The sequence below is a fragment of the Mesoplodon densirostris genome, chromosome 16 (genome assembly GCF_025265405.1).
Source record: "Mesoplodon densirostris isolate mMesDen1 chromosome 16, mMesDen1 primary haplotype, whole genome shotgun sequence".
Taxonomy (NCBI): Eukaryota; Metazoa; Chordata; class Mammalia; order Artiodactyla; family Ziphiidae; genus Mesoplodon; species Mesoplodon densirostris.
The window spans coordinates 28,142,841-28,160,946 of NC_082676.1; the positions used below are offsets into that span (position 1 = coordinate 28,142,841).

The window sequence follows — 18,106 nt, forward strand, 5'->3', positions numbered from 1 at the left end:
AACAGTGACTCACAGCTAAAAAATTTGCTCATCTGGAAGGTGTGTTAGAGTTAAGTTTTCTAATTCTTTTAAAAAAAATGTATATATTTTTTCTCTTGACTGGTTTAACTATTGGAAATTTGGAAAATTCATACAAGCAGAAAGAAGAAATTAACTGCTGTTATTATAAATGTTTATACATAAATATAGTACATGTGATATTGCCATTATGTATTTAATGCATATTTATGCTGTACATAGTGCTTTGGAACATACTTTTTAAAAATTTAATACCTTCTTAGTGTTTTCCCCATACTTTAAGTGTATTTTAACCGCATCATTTTTAATGACTATATAATATTCCTCATCAGAAAGTGGGGATAATTAAAGGTACCTATCTCAGAGGGTTATTCCATGAGCACTGACAAGAGTTTTGTCACGCAAAGCTAACTGGTATGTAAAAAACTCAGTTCTTCTGCAGGATGGGTTTATATAACCAATCTCCTTTCACTGAGCACTGAATTTATTTCCATTATTTTGCTATGATAAATAACGCTGGACTATATTAATCTTTGCTCACATCTTTGGTTATTTCCTTAGTAAATTTCGGGACTGCTGGGCATGCACATCTTAACGCTAACCCACTCATCATTGTGCAGTGAGGGGAACAGAGAGGGAAATGGGCTTGCACTGGCTCACACAGCGCGTTAGCTGAAGTCGGGACTAGGAACCAGCTGGGGACCAAGAGAAAGTCCCGGGTGAGCAAGGAAAAGAATTAGGTGCCTGAGCTAAAGAGGCTGCCGGAAGAACCTGAGGCCACAGGGGAGGTGAGCGGCGGGGAGGGGCTGCGGAGCCGGGGCGCTTCCTCGCCCTGCCGAAGCTAAGCGGTCGCCTGGCAACGCGGGCCGCGCGGCGTTCGAACGGAAGAGAGAAACCAATCAGGATTTCCAGGGCAAACCATTCCGGTGTCGGGGGTGGGAGTGGGGCGGCGCGCTCACTTCCCCTTCCCCTGCGCCCCAGGACCTTCGCTCTGTTGGGGGCCTTGGGACAGTCAGGTCCCCCGGCTTATCTCAGTTAAGGAGGACAGCTCCGAAGAGGCCCCGCGGGTCCTCACGTGGGGTTGAGGCCTCCTGAGCCGCGTTGGGTGCGGCCATTCCCCGCCTGGGTCCGAGCTGTCAGCCTCCTCAAGACCCGCACTGGAGGAGCCGGGCTCGCCTAGCGTGGGCTCCAGGTGAGGGCACGGGTGGTCCGGGGCGCGAGCCCGGGACTAGGGGGGGCTCCATTCACCGGGCGCCTGCGGTGCGCGTCCTCCTCGAGTCGTACCAGGGGAGAGGTTGTGGTACCCCATTTCACAGATAAGAACGCTGAGGCTCAGGAAGGCAAGTGTCCTGCTCAGGCGAAGTCTGGCAGAGAATCCGATTCAGGTCCTTCTGCTCCATCTCTCAGCCTCTAGTCTAGGTAGATCTAGATTTACCTTGAGAAACCCAGACGGGTAACCGGTGGTCACTTTCTTAGACTCTTATCAACCGGAATGTGGCCAGTAGAGCCCTGGCTGCATCCTCTCCTAGCTGCCTCTTCCCCGCAGCGTCCTGGGGTCTCCTCCAGGGCATCTGTCTTCCCTTCTCCGGAAAGCCAGCGGGTGGATTTAGGGCTCACTTGGGATCCTTCCGCTTACAGGGCTCTGAATTACAGTGCTGTCCCTCTCAGAAAGAAGAGCTGGGGGGATCGGGCGGGACTGACATTCCTGAGCTAGGTGCCAGGTGAGCAGCTGATGGTTTGGCCCTGGACTCTTGGACCTTTGGCTGTAGGACTCTTGGGAATCTACCCCAGTTTGGGGGAAAGGGTAGAGGCACACCCTCAGCGGAAGACGCTAGTCACCAGAGACTTTGGAGTTGGGGGTGGGCCCGGGACCCCTCCTGGTAGAGCATCTGACCTACACCAGGCCTTGCTTCCTGGGGACCCCCCACCCACAGGTTGCTATTGTTGTTTTCCTTTTGTAGGTGGGGAAACTGAGGTTCTAAGAAGTTAAGCCCCTTGCTCAAAGTCACATGGTCAAGACTTGGCAGCTCTGGGGCTGGTTCCCAGTCTATCTGGCTTCCATCTTAGAATTCTAGACACTGAGAATTGTAGCATCTGGGAGTCTTGAATCTCTTCAAGGGGAGTTACTTACCCTCTCTCCTCCAAACCTGTCTCCTGGCTTTGGGTAGAGGAGCTCTGGGAGATCAGAAAGAAAACAAGTCTTTCCTTCATTCTTTCAACAAATATTTACTGCCTTCATATGCCCTGCCCTCCGCCTTGTCTATTTTGTTTTTCTCAGTAGCATTTACCCCATCTGATGTCATATAATTTCACTTATTAGTGAGTTTATTATCTTCCCTGACTGGAATGTGATACAGGGAGGGGCTAGGGTGAGGCAAGTGAGGTAGTTGCCTCCAGTGCAAAACTGGGGGGTACCCAAAGCCCCAGTAATCAAATGACTAAAGCTGACATTGATCATTTGCTCTGTGTTCTGCTGGTGGGAGACCAACTGGTATGGCCTCCATGGAGCACAGTCCCCCATCTCTGTCACAATTACACATGCATCCCCCTGACCTATCTGTCCCCCTTCTAGGCAGAATGACGTAGGCACAGTGAGGCTGCAGTGTGGTTTGTAATAGAGACTAGACACACGCGCTCAGTGGCCATCGGTAGGGGCTGATGGGCTCTTTATGTACTGATGTAGCACAACATATATTAAGTTTATTAATAACATTATAATTAATAATATGTTAATAACACGTATTATTAAGAATAACATATATTATTCAGTGAAAGAGCAAGAGGAAAACAGTGCACAGAGCATGTTGCCATTTGCATAAAAAATAGAAAGAATATATGTCCATTATTGCTTGCATGTGCCTAAAATCTCTGTGGAAGGACATACAACTGTTTGATCACAACGATTCCTGCAGGGAGGGGAACTGGGTGGCTGGGGATAGGAATGGAGGGAGTTTTTTTTTTTTTTAAACTTCATTCCCTTTATAGCTTTTGAATTTTGAGACATGCACATGTATCATCTGGTTGAAAAAAAATATGTATGTATGTATTTTAGATTATTTATCTAATCATGAGACCACTGCCCTGTTTGTGACCTGTCATTAACTTGCTTGTGACTTTGGGCAAGTTTCTTCACTTCCCTGGGCTGAGAAAAGAAGCCATGATGGTGAGCTCAGGCCCAGGCAGAGGGCAATCTGGGCCAGGAAGTGGGCTAGGTTGTGGGTCTGTCCTAACCCCACCTTCCCTACCTTATCCTGTGTGCCAGGCCCTTCCCTAAGACTTTGCATGTGGTATCTCTCTTACTCAGTCTCCACTGCAAGTCCCTTTGTCCTCATTTTGCAAGCTCAGGTGCAAACCTGAGGCCCAGCGGATTGAGTTGGTGGAGACGTGAGGTCGTGAGCCAAACAGTAGATCGCTGTCTTAGGTGGCTGTACCCACACCCCTCCCACGGCCTGTTTGCCTCTCCCTTCCTAAGGTCTGTGCAAGGTTGCCCTGGGCAAGGCTGACTCCAGGCAAGCCAGGGCACGAGCATCTGGGAAAATTCCAGAATTAGTGTGGGTTCTGGTGTGGTCCTGGAGGATGCCTAGCTGGGTGTCTCTGACCCTGACAGCTGGGCTGAAATCGAGCTGGGTTGTCCTACTGGCTGGCTGTCTCTGCTGCCAAGAGCCTTCCTGAATCCCTCTGGGGCAGGAGAGGGCCTCCCTGTCTCTGCCCAAGTCTGGGCCAAGCTTCTGCTGAATAGAATGAGAAGCAGGTGGAAGGGAGGGGTGAGGTGGGAGTGCACAATGTCATGATAATGAAAAACATCAGAAACCACACCTCCTGCCCCCTTAGCAAAAAATAGAAATCCCTGACACCTCTTGAGCCTTTACCGTGTGCTAAGTACTTTACAAGTATGAACTCCTTTAATTCTCTCAATTCTATGATGTACGGTAGTTATTACTGCCGTTATTTCCTCCTTATGAAGGGAAACTGAGCACAAGAGATGTTTAATAACTTGCACCTAGAGCTGGAATTGGAATCCAGGGAATCTGGCTCTAGACTCTTCACCCTCCTTTTTTGCTTTTTCTTTTTCTTCTTTTTTTTTAATGTATATAAAATACAATTTACCATTTTAACCATTTTTAAGTGTACAGTCCAGTGGCATGAAGTTCATTCACATTGTTGTGCAACCATCACTAATGGAAACTCCATACCCATTGAACAGTAGTAATTCCTCATTCTCTTCTCCCTCCAGCCCCTGGCAATCACGTTTCTACTTTCTGCCTCTATGAATTTGACTACTCGAGGTACATCATATAAGTGGAATCATACAGTATTTGTTCATTTGTGACTGGCTCATTTCACTTAGCATAATGACTTTAAGCTTCATCCATGTTGTAGCATGTGTCAGAATTTCCATCATTTTTAAGGTTAAATAACATTCCACTGTATGTATATACCATATACCACATTTTGTTTATATATTTATCTGTCAATGGACACTTGGGTTGTTTCCACCTTTTGGCTATTGTGAATAATGCTACTAGGAACATTGGTGTACAAATATCTGTTCAAGTCCCTGCTTTCAGTTCTTTGGGGCATATACCCAGAAGTAGAATTGCTGGATCCTATAGTAATTCTATTAAAAAATTTTGCCTAACTGCCACACTGTTTCTGCAGTGGCTGCACCATTTTATATTCCCAACAGTGCACAAGGTTTCTAATTTCTCCTCATCCTCCTCAACACTTGTTATTTTCTGTTTTTGTTTGTTCCTTTGTATGTTTGATAATGGCTATCTTATGGGTGTGATATGGTATCTCATTCTGGTTTTGATTTGCATTTCCCTAATGATAAGTGATGCTGAGCACCTTTTCTTGTGCTTATTGGCCATTTGTATACCTTCTTTTGGAAAAATATCTACTCAAGTGAGTCTGCATTCTTAGATTTGTAACTTCTGAGAGAAGTGGTCAACATTCAGTCTGGGGTGATGAAGACCTCAGCCAGGAGTTGGGCATTGGAGCATCTATTTGGTTGAATAGTTATCACAGCTCACATTTTGGTGGCGCTTGTCATGTACAGGCCTCACACTGGGAGGGAGGCACTGTGAGGGATCCTGTTTTACAGCTGGGGAAACCAAAGCATGGAGAAGTTAAGTATCTTACCCAAGTTTCATAGCTAATCACTGGTGGAGCTGGGTTTGAACTCACTCAGGTTGGTCCTAGAGTCCATGCTACAGGGATGGCCAGGGTGCTGGAGTGGAAAAGGGCATTGCCAGCAGTGGACCCAGTGTGTGCAGAGATTTGGATGTGGCAGCTTTGGAGGACGGACAGGGCTCAGCTAGAGCTGTGTGGATCCCAGCTTGAATAGGGGCTCCTGGAGGCTGGAGGAGGAGTGGGACAGGTGGGGGAAGGCCTGGGTCAGGATTGGGGGTTGGGAGGGGGCTTGGTGCTGAGGGGCCTTGGTCTTTGAGGTGGGCTGGGTTTTAGTCCTGCCACTTGATCAATGGCATCCCCTCTTGTGCTTTGTCACTGGAGGAAGGAAATATGGAAGAGTGTGATGGAGTTCTTAGCACAATGGGCGAGATAGGAAACAAGTGATAGTGAATATCTAAAATGACAGGGTGCGATGAATACTTGGAAGGGAACAAACTGGGTAAGAGAGTTGGCAGGAGCCTTAGGATGGTCAGGGGAGCCTCTCTGAAGAGGCGAAGAGGGAAGAGGTTCTAGGCAGAGAAAGGATGGTGCAAAGGGCCTGAGGCAGGAAACACCTTGGTGTGCTCAGGAACAGCAGGGAGGACTCTATGGCTGGAGCAGGAAAAGCTGGAGATGAGGTGGGAGAGGAGGGCAGGGACTGGATCTTGGAGGGCCTGAGGGCCAAGTGGAGAGTTTGGATTTTATTCTAAGGAGATGGGGAGCCTTGGGGGCTGGGGCTGGGGTGATTTAAGCACAGCTGTGATGACATCTGATTTCTGTTGGGAAAACATTGCCATTATTGACCTCATTTTATAGCTGAGGAAACAAGACCCAGAACCCTAGCCAGGGAGTGATTCCTAAGGTGGCTTCTCCCTCTGGGGCCCAGAGAGAGAGGCTATAGATTCCTTAGGAGTTCCCCGGTGAGTGGCCAAAGCCCAACACTGAGGACTATCTTCTCCACACCCCTGCCCCCCAGACCCGGGCCTGGGTTCAAGTTCTGGCTCTGCCATTTACCAGCTGTGTGACCTCAGGCAAGTGGCTCCACCTCAACTGTAAAATGGTCATAATAGCAGTATCTACCTTATAGTGTAGGTGTGAGGATTAAATGTGTTAACACATATAAAGAGCTCAGAACAAATGCCAGGTAGCACTTGGAAAAGGTCTTACCCATTTTATAAAAATGGTCACCGTTGTCTTGCTTTTACTAACTGTTAGAACCTAACTGAGCACAACCACTCCCCCTAATGCTTCCCCATTGTTGCCTTAGTAGAGGGCTAGGCAGGGACCCAGCAGGCTGCTGTGGAGAATGATGGTCTTGTCACCTCCCTTATCCCCTTAAAATCAGGGCCCAGGGACTGGAAGTGGCTTCAGGGCTGACTCACTCCCAGGCGGAGGAGAGCTGTTCCTTGAGTCACTTCCTGTCCCCTCATGCCCTCCACCCCAACCCTGGTGCAGCCCCTACCAGGCACAGACATGGAAGTGGGCCCTCTTTGACCTCCCTGGGGCTCAGGTCGGAGCTCAGTGCACAATTACTTCTCTGGGCCTCAGAATCCCAGTGGAAACTGGCTTAATCAAATGTTCCACCTGAAGTGACATAATAGAGCTTGGGCTGGCAGAAGAGACAATCACCTCCCTCCCAGGAGTTCCTTCCTGCAGGGCGACAGTCTCCTCATCTGTAAAATGGGGATCAAATAGTTCCTCCCTCCCAGGGCGGTCCAGAGATTTAAATAAGTACAGTGTCTGGCACTCAAAAATTCTAGTTATTATTATTTCTATTATTGCTGTCCTTACTAATGTTTACAGCTTGCACAAAGCTTCTACAGGCACTCTCAAGCTCTAAGAGCTCACACTGACCTGCCCTGGAAGGTAGGACTTTCCTTTATTGACAGAATGGAAGGCCAGAGAGGTCCAGCAACCTGCTTGGGGACACACAGCTAGAAAGGGGTGGCATTAATTAAGGCTTGATCTGGGGGGAAAGTGCCCAGGTTGGACTCTCCAGGGTGACTTTGGCAACTGACTCAGCCTGTCCTAGCCTCAGTTTTCCATTAGTCAAATGGGGATAATAATAGAGCTCCCCTTGTAGGGGTTGTTGGGAAGATTAAAATGGGTTAATTAACACCAGGAAAAGTTAATACATTAACTGGTGGTCATTGTGGCTGTGAGAAAGGGGGACTCAGTTTTTCCATCTCCAAGATGGGTGCGGTTGCCTGAGCTGGCCACTAAGACTCTGTGTGCCAGATGTGCGGGCCAGTGCAGCTGTGGGATAGGCGGGCCTGGCTCTCGGAAGAGCTTCCTGGGGTCGGTCGGGCGGCTGGGATTGGGTCCCGGCCGCTGCCTGGCTTTCGTTCTCCCTTTTCGAGTAATACCTGGGCCGGCGTGTTCACCTGCCCGGGGCCGGCCCCCGGAAGTTGCGCAAACGCGTGTTACCTGACCTCAGGTGGGCCGGGCCGGAGCAGCGCAGAGCGGCAGCAAGGGCGCAGCCAGGTACGTGCGGGCCGGAGCCGGGGGCACCGGGCCGGGGTCGGGGGCTGCCCGGGCACCTCTCCCTCCTCCTCGGGGAAGGCGGGGACCGGGCAGGGACTCACCTTCAGGCCTGGACGAGGCTGTAGGAATCGTGCCATCAGCTCCCTCATTTAAGAGCCAGGACAACCCGGGCTCAGAGAGGGGCGGCGAGCAGACAGAATCACAGAGCATGCCAGCGCTGGGAATCTCCAAGATTGCCCCCAGTTGGGAAGGGCAAAAGCCAGACCAGGGATCCGCGCTCCCCCTCCTCCCCCTCCGCAGCCTCCTGGAGCTGACGCCAGGGAAGCCGGTGGGGAGTGAACAAGGTGAGGCTGCATGCCCCGGGGATGCCAATGAGAGGGGCCCGGGGCTGGCGCTTCTGCGGTCATTTGTGGGTAGTGTTTGAAATCTGTGGGTGGGGCGTTGGGCGATGAGAGGAGGCCTCAGAGAGGACACGAGTCCCACGCGGGGACCGGGACCCTGGCTTCAACTTGCAGGAGCCACAGCACATCGTGCTTTGCCCACCTGTGAAATGAGTCTTGTTCACTGATTAGCCTCCTTTGTCCGCCGCTTAGGCTCGGGCAGACTCTTCTGGAGAATGCTTAGAGACCCCTGCGAGAGGGGCGGTCTCAGGAGTTGGGTCAAATTCATAATAAAAACAAGGAGCCCAGGGCCTCCCTGGTGGCGCAAGTGGTTGAGAGTCCGCCTGCCGATGCAGGGGATACGGGTTCGTGCCCCGGTCTGGGAGGATCCCATATGCCGCGGAGCGGCTGGGCCCGTGAGCCATGGCCGCTGAGCCTGCGCGTCCGGAGCCTGTGCTCCGCAACGGGGGAGGCCACAGCAGTGAGAGGCCCGCATACCGCAAAAAAAAAAAAAAACAAGGAGCCCAGTTCATGGAGCGCCGTCTTTTTAACAGGTGCTGAGGAAAGTCCTCGACTTGTTTTTATCGCTCCATCCTCACGGTGACCTGGAGGATCAGGAAGGTGTATTTTTAACAGCATTTCACACATAAGGAAACCAAGTCTGGAAGAGGCACAGCTGCTTGCGCAAGGCGCACAGCAGGCGAGGGGGCCAGCTCCGGGCGAGACGGCCAGCGGCCCCAAAGCCGGGCTTGGCTTCTAGCATCTGTCCGGGTCCCACCGGAAGAGCCCCTGGGGTCTGCACGTCAGGCCCGAGGGGGTGGGGTCCCGAGCCGGGTCGGGGGCGGAGGGGGGTGTCGCAGTACGTTTGCCCTAGCCCTGCCCATCTGACCTTCCTCCTTCTGTTTCCCGGGATGGTGCCCGGGAGGAAACCGCTGCCACCAACGGGTTGGACTGGTTTGGGAGGCGGGGGCCCGGGGGTAAGGCAGAGTCTAGCTACCTTGACAAGGCTCAGCAAGGCTGCCTCTCCTGTGACCCTTCCCTCCTGAGGTCTCCTTGGGGGTGGGCCCTGAGTGGGGCAGCCTTTCTCTCCCACCTACTCCATCCCTTCTAACTCGGGAGCAGCTCTGGCTCTGGGCCAACAGCCCCCAAGGTTCTATTGTCAAGTTGCCTTTGCTGCAGAGATCTCAGACTGGGGGCTGGGGGCCAGACAGGGGCGGGGGGCAGATATGTTTGCAGGCATGTTTTGTTTGCCCTGTCCATGCACTGTTTTTAAAATTATTATTATCAAATATGCTAAGAATCTAGTTTCCATGCACTTCTGGATTCCCAGCTTCCTAGAACATTCTATACCTACCATCTTGGACCCATATGCCTGCAGTAGGGTGGGTATGCCCCTCTCTAGTGTATCCCTGGTCTGCCTGCTTACATTTGGTCCCCATAGGTATTTCAGCACAGTAAATATTTATTGACTGCCTATTATGTGTAAAGAGCAATATCTTGAAGCTGAGATACAGTGAACAAAACGCACACACCCCCCCCACTCCCACCCCCTTCATGGAGCTGTTTTAGGAGAATGTGAGCAACAATGAGTAAAACTATTCGTTTTTTTTAGATAAGTGAATTAGGCTTCATATGAATTTGTGTCTTGTTTATTGTCTCTGGGACCTAGGTTGGTCACTTCTTTGAGTCTCAGTTTCTCCATCTGTAAAAAATGAGGTGACAGTGACCCGTATCACAGACTTGTTGGAAGGTTACAGGAGAGGATGGTGTCAAATATCTAGAAGACAGATTCCTCTGTCCCCTCCCCAGTCCAGACTCTTCCCTCCTGGCATTCTGGATGTCTAGGTGGGGCTGTCCAACGTAGCTTTCTGCTATGGCTGGAAATGCTCTAATCTGTGCTGTCTAGTATAGTGACCACATATGGCCACATATGACTATTGAGCCCTTAAAATGTGGCTAGTGTGATTCAGGAACTGAATTGTGTGTACTTACTATAAATTTAAAGTTAAGGCTGAGTAGCCATATGTGGCTAGTGGCTGTTGAATTAGCAGTACAGGTTTAGATGGCCTGAGCTACAGGTCCTCTTGAGGATCACCTAGACAGAGTCCCTCTCCCTCATTTTACACATGAAAGGGTTCAGGACTTGGTCTATGGCTTTTCTTCTGGCCCATCTCCAGGGGACAGCGGGGGGCACTTTGTGGCTCTAGCCCTTCCTTGGAGAAAGGGACAGGGGTGGCCTGATGGCTGGGGTACTGGGCCCTGATGCTTAGGTGATCATGTGGAGACTTGTGCATCCAGATGTGGGCCCTCCTGCCTATGCGTGTCCATCCTACTGCTGCTGGCAGATCCAGAGGCTGCTGGATGCTCCTAAGCAGGGCTGTGTGATCTTGGGCATTTCCAGCTTCTCTCAGAGCAGCAGAGCTCAGGGCTGACGTTTCCACCTGACAGGCATCCATGGATCGCCGTGGGCCTGGCATTGGAATTTCATACTGCAAGCTAATGGGTGTCTGGACTCCATTGGGCCAGGGGTGGGGACTTTCTACACTCCTCCTCCACAAGCTCTGCTGCTATGCCTGGGGCCTGGCATGTCTAGGCGGGTGGCACAGGGCAGCTTCCTGCCTGGGTGAGTATGGGGTGGAGGTGGTACCAGGCTTCCTGTGGGCATTCCAGGTGGGGTGTGGGGTTGGAGCCCTTTCTCTTGGTCACTCAACCCCAAGACCCCTGCGCAAGCACCTCCCTGCTTGGAGGCAAGGGCCAGAGCCACCAACTTGCTGAATTAGCTTAATCAAGCTCGCCTCCCTGGGCTTCAGTTTACCCATTTGCAAGATGGAACTGTGAAGAGGACCCACTGAAGTTGAGCCGGCTGGTGCCCAGCACTCAGCCTGGAACCCCCTTTGCTTCCTTTAAAATGTGCCATGCCCCGTCTTTCAAGCTGCCCGTGTCTTTCTTCTTTGGCACCTTTTTTTCCTCTCTGCCTCAGCTGGGCTGGGCCCTCGGAGAGGGAGGGGGGGTGGGCGGAGCCACAGGCCCGTGAGCGGGTGCTTTCTGCCTGCTGATTGGCTCTCTGTGAATCAGAGGCGTGGCCTTTACCTTTTAATGGGGAAGGCGTCTTCAGCTTTTCTCAGTCTTTGCTGAGCCTTTGTCTGAGTGTGCTCTGCCCCTTTCTTTCTTTCCTCCCCTGCAGCCGTTGCGGTGTCCAGCTGCCAGCTTTCCGCCTGGATCTCTGTCGCCTCATTTCTCCAGTCTCCTCAGACAGAAGCCCTCGGGGTATGTAACAGCCATGCCTGTGGACACGCTGACTCCGGGAGCCCGAGACACCCCCGCCCTACCTTTCCGCCTACAGACTAAGGTCCCCGGCTACCTGCTACAGCGGCCAGCAGACTGTGGAGCCCGGAAACCTAGTGCTGTAGAGCGCCTGGAGGCCGACAAGGCCAAGTACGTCAAGAGCCTGCATGTGGCCAATACCCGCCAGGAACCTGTGCAGCCCCTGCTGTGCAAACAGCCCCTCTTCAGCCCTGGAACTCGCCGCACGGTGCTCACGCCTAGCCGCCGAGTCCTGCCTGGCCCCGGCCGCCGGCCCCAGCTGGACCTGGACATCCTGAGCAGCCTCATCAACTTCTGTGACAGTCCTGTGTCCCCTGCTGAGGCCAGCCGTACCCCCGGACGGTCAGAGGGGGCCCGCCAGGCTCCCCCAGCCACCCCCCCACGCCCACCACCCAGTATTGCTGCAGTCCGTCGAGTGGATGTCCTTCCCCTGCCGGCATCACCTGCCCAGCCCTGCCCATCACCAGGCACTGTCGCCACCTCTACTCCGGCCCGGCCCCCAGGTTTGCAACGCTCCAAGTCAGACCTGAGTGAGCGCTTCTCCCGGGCAGCAGCCGACCTGGAGCGATTTTTTAACTTCTGCGGCCTGGACCAGGAGGAGGCACGGGGATTGGGTGTGGCCCACCTAGCCCGGGCCAACTCAGACATCGTGTCCCTGGCTGGGCCCAGTGCTGGGCCGGCTAGCTCCGAGGGGGGCTGCTCCCGCCGGAGCTCTGCCACCATCGAGGAGCTGGCTCGGGAGCGCGTCCCCTATGGTGTGTCAGTGATAGAGCGCAACGCCCGGGTGATCAAATGGCTGTATGGGTTGCGACAAGCGCGGGAGACTCCAGCAGCGGAGGGCTAGGCCTCCATGGGACTCGACATTCGCCACGGGACAGGTCTTAGAGAAGCCATAGGCCCCTTGACCTCTCCTGCATCCGTTCTCTGGCTTGGGGCAGACCAGAGGCTGCTGCCTCGGGTGAACTTGCTATAGAGGCAAAGGCTCAGAGGCTGGACCAGCATCCATCTGACAAGGACTGACCCGGAGAGAGTTGGCTCTTGACCTTGGACTACCGCCTACGCCTCACATGTAGGGTTTTGACATGGATGTACCCCTGCTTGTAGGTTTGGATTTGGGGCACTTAGCCCTTCCCACTGAGAGTGAGGGGCCAAGGGATCTCGCCAGAGCTGTCTACCCAGCAGCTCTGTTTCTTTCTTCCTTCCTTGGCCTCTGTCCTTTCCTGACTTCCTCTTCCTTACCCAGTGGGCCTTGGTTCCCTGGGAACTCACCCTGGGGTGGGGGTAGGAAGGAGTGGCCTATCCACATTCTTTAAGGGGCTTGCCAGCCTGGACCTAGGTGGGTAAACTACAGAAAGGACTGGTAGGAGTCTGCACTGCTCTGACTTCCCTCCTCTTGGTTAATAAACACAAATGCTTGTTTTTCAAGGGCTGGGTCATCAGATTCTTCTGTGTACACAAGGGGAAGGGGTGGGGGAAGTCTTGGAGTGGGGCCTTCAAAACTCAGTGATTGTCCGCCCCAGGATCTGGGGGGGCATGAGGCCAGTGGCTGGCTCTGCCTGAGACTTGCCTCACAGGGCACCCTCATAACCCCTCTGGGATGCTAGCTGATGGGCCTCCTTCATAGTGGAGGACGCTGGGTCTGGCCACAGAGTGAATCAGGAAAGAACTGAGAAGAGGACTGGGGACTTCCGCCTGCAGCAGGAAGAGGACCTGCCTGGGAAAGGCTGACAGGCACATGGACCCTCCCCAACCGTAAGTATTCTGCCCTTTCCCATCCCAGCCCAGTTCCCAAGAGGGCAGGAAGCTCAGAGGGGGCAAGCCCTGAACTTGAGGTCACACAGGCCATCGATTGGAGATTGGAAGTGGAAGTTCTTAAAGGAAGAGGGACTTGAGGTGGATAGCAAAAATAAGTGGCCTTGCCTCCAACGCTAGGTGACCCTGGGCAAGCCAGTCCTCCCTCTCTGGGCCTCCGTGGGAGAGTTGGAGACATGGTCCTGTTTGGGTTGGGGGAAGGGGAAGGAGGTGGCTGGCACTGGGCTTTGAGGTCTCGGCTCCTTTCCGTCTTCCTCCAGGTTAGTTACCTGCTAGGAGACCCCCGCCCCCCACCCTTGGCTGGTGAAGCAGCCAGGGCCGGGCACACAAAGGGTGAGAGCCTGGGTGGCCTCTGTATCCCCTCTTCCCGTGGCGGGGTGGCAGGGCTGGGTGGTGCTTCCTCTCCCGCAGGCTGCCTGGGCTGCAGCACTCAGAAACAGGAAGCTCTAATGGGGGCCCTGGTGACAGGTTTGATGTAGGTTTTATTTTAAGCATAGAGAGGAGATTTCCGTTGGGCTGTTGACAAACATCCAGGTCAGCCCAGCTGTCTGTCTGTCTGACAGTCCACAACCAGTCCTCAGGGGACTTGGCTGGGCCTGGGCCATTTGGGGAAACAAGGGGAAATCGGGTTATAGAAGAGGATGGTGTTCAAATTCATGAGAATGGAGTTCACCCCTCATGATACAGATGGGGAGACTGAGGCACAGGAAGGGGATGACCCACCATAGGCTCCCAGCAAGTTTGGCAACGCAGGAGCTGCGCCTCCTGGTCCCCATGTTAAAAGAGTGATGGGGTTGGGGGGATAATCTGGGTAAGCTCTGCAGAGGTCATGTCCTTTGAGGTGTCAAAGACCTTTCCCTCCAAGGCAACCCAGCCAGAATTTGTTGCTAAGGGTTGCCCCTTGCCATGAGCTGCCAGACCCCCAGAAACACAAGAAGGTGGGAGTGTTGGCTGCATTTTACATGTGAAGAAATTGAGGTTTTGGTCACAAGACTGTTGGTGATGGGCTTGGAGACCCCTTGTTCCTGGAGGAAGTTTAAGTACTGGGCTCAGACCTTCCATACTAAACCTGTCACTGAGTCCTCAAGGTGGCTTTTTTATGGTCACCTGAGAAGGTCACCTCTTGTCTTAGAGCAGGGAGGGGTAGTGGCTTGCGGGGTGTCACAGAGCGGGCCTGCACTCCAGCCTGGGGTCACACCCTGGCCTGCTGGACACCCCAGTCACCGGCACTCTGGCTCCTTGATTCTCCTGACACACGCTTCACCTCTCTTCCCCATTCTGGCAGCCTTTCCTCCTAGTCACTATTGAGCACCTACTGGATGCCCAGCAGTTGACAAGACAGCCATGGGCCCTGCCAAGTCTAGGGGGAGGGAAGGGGCAGCTAAGCAGAAACTAGTCATTTACACTCAGGGACTTCTGCCCTAAGACCAGAGCTGTTCCTAGGAGCCGGCGGAGAGGAGCACTGGGAGGGTCTGTTGGAAGAGAGCAGGGAGGGATTCTTGGAAGTGGGGAAAGTGCCACATTGAGCCTTGACTTCTCTGACAGGGGTTGCCTCATTCTGGGAGGGCTTCCCCTCCTCCAGGATTCTGTGGGGGGAGCGGCTAGGGGCTTCTGCTACTCCCCATACCCACCCGTCTACCAGCCTCGGGGATCTGCAGAAACAGGCCCTCTATTGTTTTGCCTCCAGTTGGAGTGTGAGGGGCAGTGAGTGGCAGCCGCTGTGTTTCAGGCCCTCTGAGGGGCTGCAGCTGCTGCCCTGTCCCCTGGGGCCGCCTGGCCGCCATAGCAGCTTCCCCAGGCCAGATTGGCCCCAGCTGCCTAGCCCCTAATTAGGCAGAGATGAGATCTGCTCCCTGATCTATTTCCCACCAGCTAATTATACACACGTGGGCTTGGGAGACTTGCAACCTGGCTGGTTACTTCTGTCATGAAGGTGTGATGGGCCCCCTGGGAAATGTACCCATCCCTACCTGCCGGACCTCAGTTTATCCTTTTGGCAGAGGATGGGATATAGCAAGGGGCATTGTTCCTGTCCCTGATGAAATGGTTCTGGCTTTGTTAATGAGTTGCTGAAGGGGACCAGGGGGAGGAGACCCCCATCCTGCCTGACATCCTCTGTCCAGGGGGAGTATGCAGGTCCATCCAGGCCCAAGACAGAAGTGCCCCATCTAGTTTTCTTTTTTAATTTAATATTATTTTCAGATAATATATTCATATATTTCCCCCAAAATTTTATTAAGAAAAATTTCAAAGTTGAAGTGAACACTTATATATCACCTACTAGATGCACAATTGTTAATATTTTGCTGTATTTCCTCTATCAGACATCTATCCATCTATCCATCCATTAAAACAACTTGTTTTTTTTGAAGCTTTTCAAAGTAGGCTGCAAACATCAGTACACTTCCCTTTAAAGGCACTTCAGCATGCATATCATTAGCTAGAGTTCTGTATTTGTTTATGGTTATTCTTGGGAGTGGGAGGTAAAATTTATATACAGTGAAATGCATAGATCTTAAAGGTACCATTTGCTGAGTTTAGACAAGTACATACTGTACTCCAAACCCTAGTCAGGATATAGAGCCATGAAAAGTTCCCTCACGTTCCTTCCGTCAGTTCCTGTCCCCAACTCATGGATGGATCTATATAAATACTACTAATAAAAACATTCCCTTGCCCAGTACTTCCCACTCCCAGCCCTGCTCCCCAAGGCAACCACAGTCAACTTTTTAAACTATTTCTTCTGGTACTTTCCTCCGTATTTCTAAGTAACATTCTTTTCCTGCTATTTTCTTGATTATTTTAGGCAAATATTGACTTTCAGGTCTGATGTCCCCACAGTGTGGCTTCTGCAGCCTGACTGCCTGGGTTTGAATTCCAGCCCTTCCCCTTACTGGCCAGATGACCTTGGGCAAGTGACTTAACCACCTTATGCCTCAGTTTCCTCATTTGTAAAATGAGAGTAATAAGAATATTGAAGTTATTGGACTGTTATGAGGATTCAACATGTGAAGTGCCTAGAATAAGGCACATCACCCAGTAAGTGGTCAAAACTCTTTCTTTTTGTAGTTTTTATTATCAAGGAAGACAATTTTTCTCCACCTCCTTTCCTTTCAAAATCTACATTTATCACAATTTTTCATTAAATGGTTAATTAGTATTATTTATATTGTGACCATATAAATATTGTTTCTTGCCAAGATGCATATTACAGTGACATTTCCCTTTTTGTACAACTCTGTTCTTCCTGGAGTTAGTACCTGCTTTGTTTTTCATTTGCTTAGTTTCTTCTCTACTCGTCCTTAATTCTCTGACATCCTCAATTTCCCCATAGTTACACATAGAAGATACTTTATTGGTTCCAGTTTTCTTCCTGAAACCCTTCATGTGCTTTTTAACAATCCCACCCCACCTTTCAAAAACGACAATGGAACCAATTTAAAAAATAGAATCTCAAGCACAAGTACAATTTGTAAGATAAGCATTTGTGAGCATCCACTCTCTGTCCCTGCTCATGTGGGTCTCTAAGAGGAATAAAAAGTGAGTCTGTGACACCCCGGCCAGGCCTCTCCATTTACCCACGGGAACCCCCAGCACTGTCTGCTCACAGCTGCCAACCTCTGGCTTGTCCTGTGCCCTTCGCTTTATTCATCTATTCATTCAACAAAAGTCTACTGGGTCCTTATTCACCCCTGGAACTGTACTGGGCAGTGCCAGCAACATAGAGCTTGGGCAGTATCAAGCCATCTGTTTTCAGATTGGCATTTACATTGACATTACCTTACACTGGCAGCCAGGAGAGTGGTCTGAATAGAGGTGCGTGTGGGGTTGGGTGATGGCTGTGTGTGTGCGTGTGTGTGTGTGTGAGAGAGAGAGAGACTTGTAGGGGCTAGTGAGTGTCTGTATGGGTGCCAACAGATTTTATATGAAAAGTTATCTGTGTGCATTTATGTGCATATGCTTATGTGCATAGATGTTTTCTGCACAGTGTGTGTTCACCAGGTATATGTATCAGATAGCCCTTGCTGTGTAACAGGACACCCCAGACCCAGTGGCCTAAAACAACACATTATTAGTTTATGATTCTATGAATTGGCAATCTGGTCTGGGATCAGCTGGGCACTTCTGGTCTTACCTAGGCTCACTGATGTAGCTGCAGTCAGCTGGGGCTTGGTGGTCTTGGAGGGCCTCACTCACATGTCTGGCAGTTGGCAGGCTGTTTGCTGGGGTGCTTCAGTTCACCTCCAGGAGGCTAGCACGGGCTCATTCACATGGTGATCTTGAGGTTTCGTGTTCAGCTCCAATGCACGAGTGCTTTTTAAAGCCTCTTCTTGAGTTATTACTAATGTTCCATTGGCCAAAGTGACATGGTCAAGTCAGATTCAAGGGGTAAAGAAATAGACTCCATTTCTCAGTCATATTGCAAAGGGCATGAGTACAGGCATGGAGGAATTTTTGCAGCTGGTTTTCAATTTATCACAGCCTATGTGTGCTGGGTAAAGAACTGAGGAAAGTTCCCACCTTTGGAATCAGAAAAACCTGGATTTTTTGGTGCCACCACTTGTCTGATCTTCGTCAAGTTGCCTCGCCTCTCTAAGCTCTGTAAACTGGATAAAATTGAATGACATGAGATGGTCTTTGTAGGTGCTTATTCCATTCATTTGCTCATTCATGCAACACATTTATTAGGGCCTACTACATGCCAAACCCTTGGCATGCCCTGGGGAGATTGCAGTGAACAAAATGAACCAAAACACTTGCCCTTGGGAGGCTTAGTCTAGGTTGCGGACAGACTCCAATTGATCATCCCAATAATTTTATGATCACTAAGATTAGGTCCTGAAGGAAGGAGAGGTTGCTGACCTGACCAGGGAGGTCTCAGAAGCCTGAGATATCTGAGCTGAGATGTGAAGGAT

General features: G+C 51.5%; 1 protein-coding gene across 1 annotated transcript; it reads left to right on the plus strand.

The window, feature by feature from the left end:
• Window positions 1-1,030: 1,030 nt before the first annotated feature.
• FAM110A (family with sequence similarity 110 member A) lies at window positions 1,031-12,755 on the plus strand. Its single transcript, XM_060078291.1, has 2 exons — window positions 1,031-1,210; window positions 11,239-12,755. Exon 2 carries the CDS (start codon window positions 11,335-11,337, stop codon window positions 12,220-12,222), a length of 888 nt encoding a protein of 295 aa, XP_059934274.1. The 5' UTR covers window positions 1,031-1,210; window positions 11,239-11,334; the 3' UTR covers window positions 12,223-12,755.
• Window positions 12,756-18,106: the final 5,351 nt, after the last annotated feature.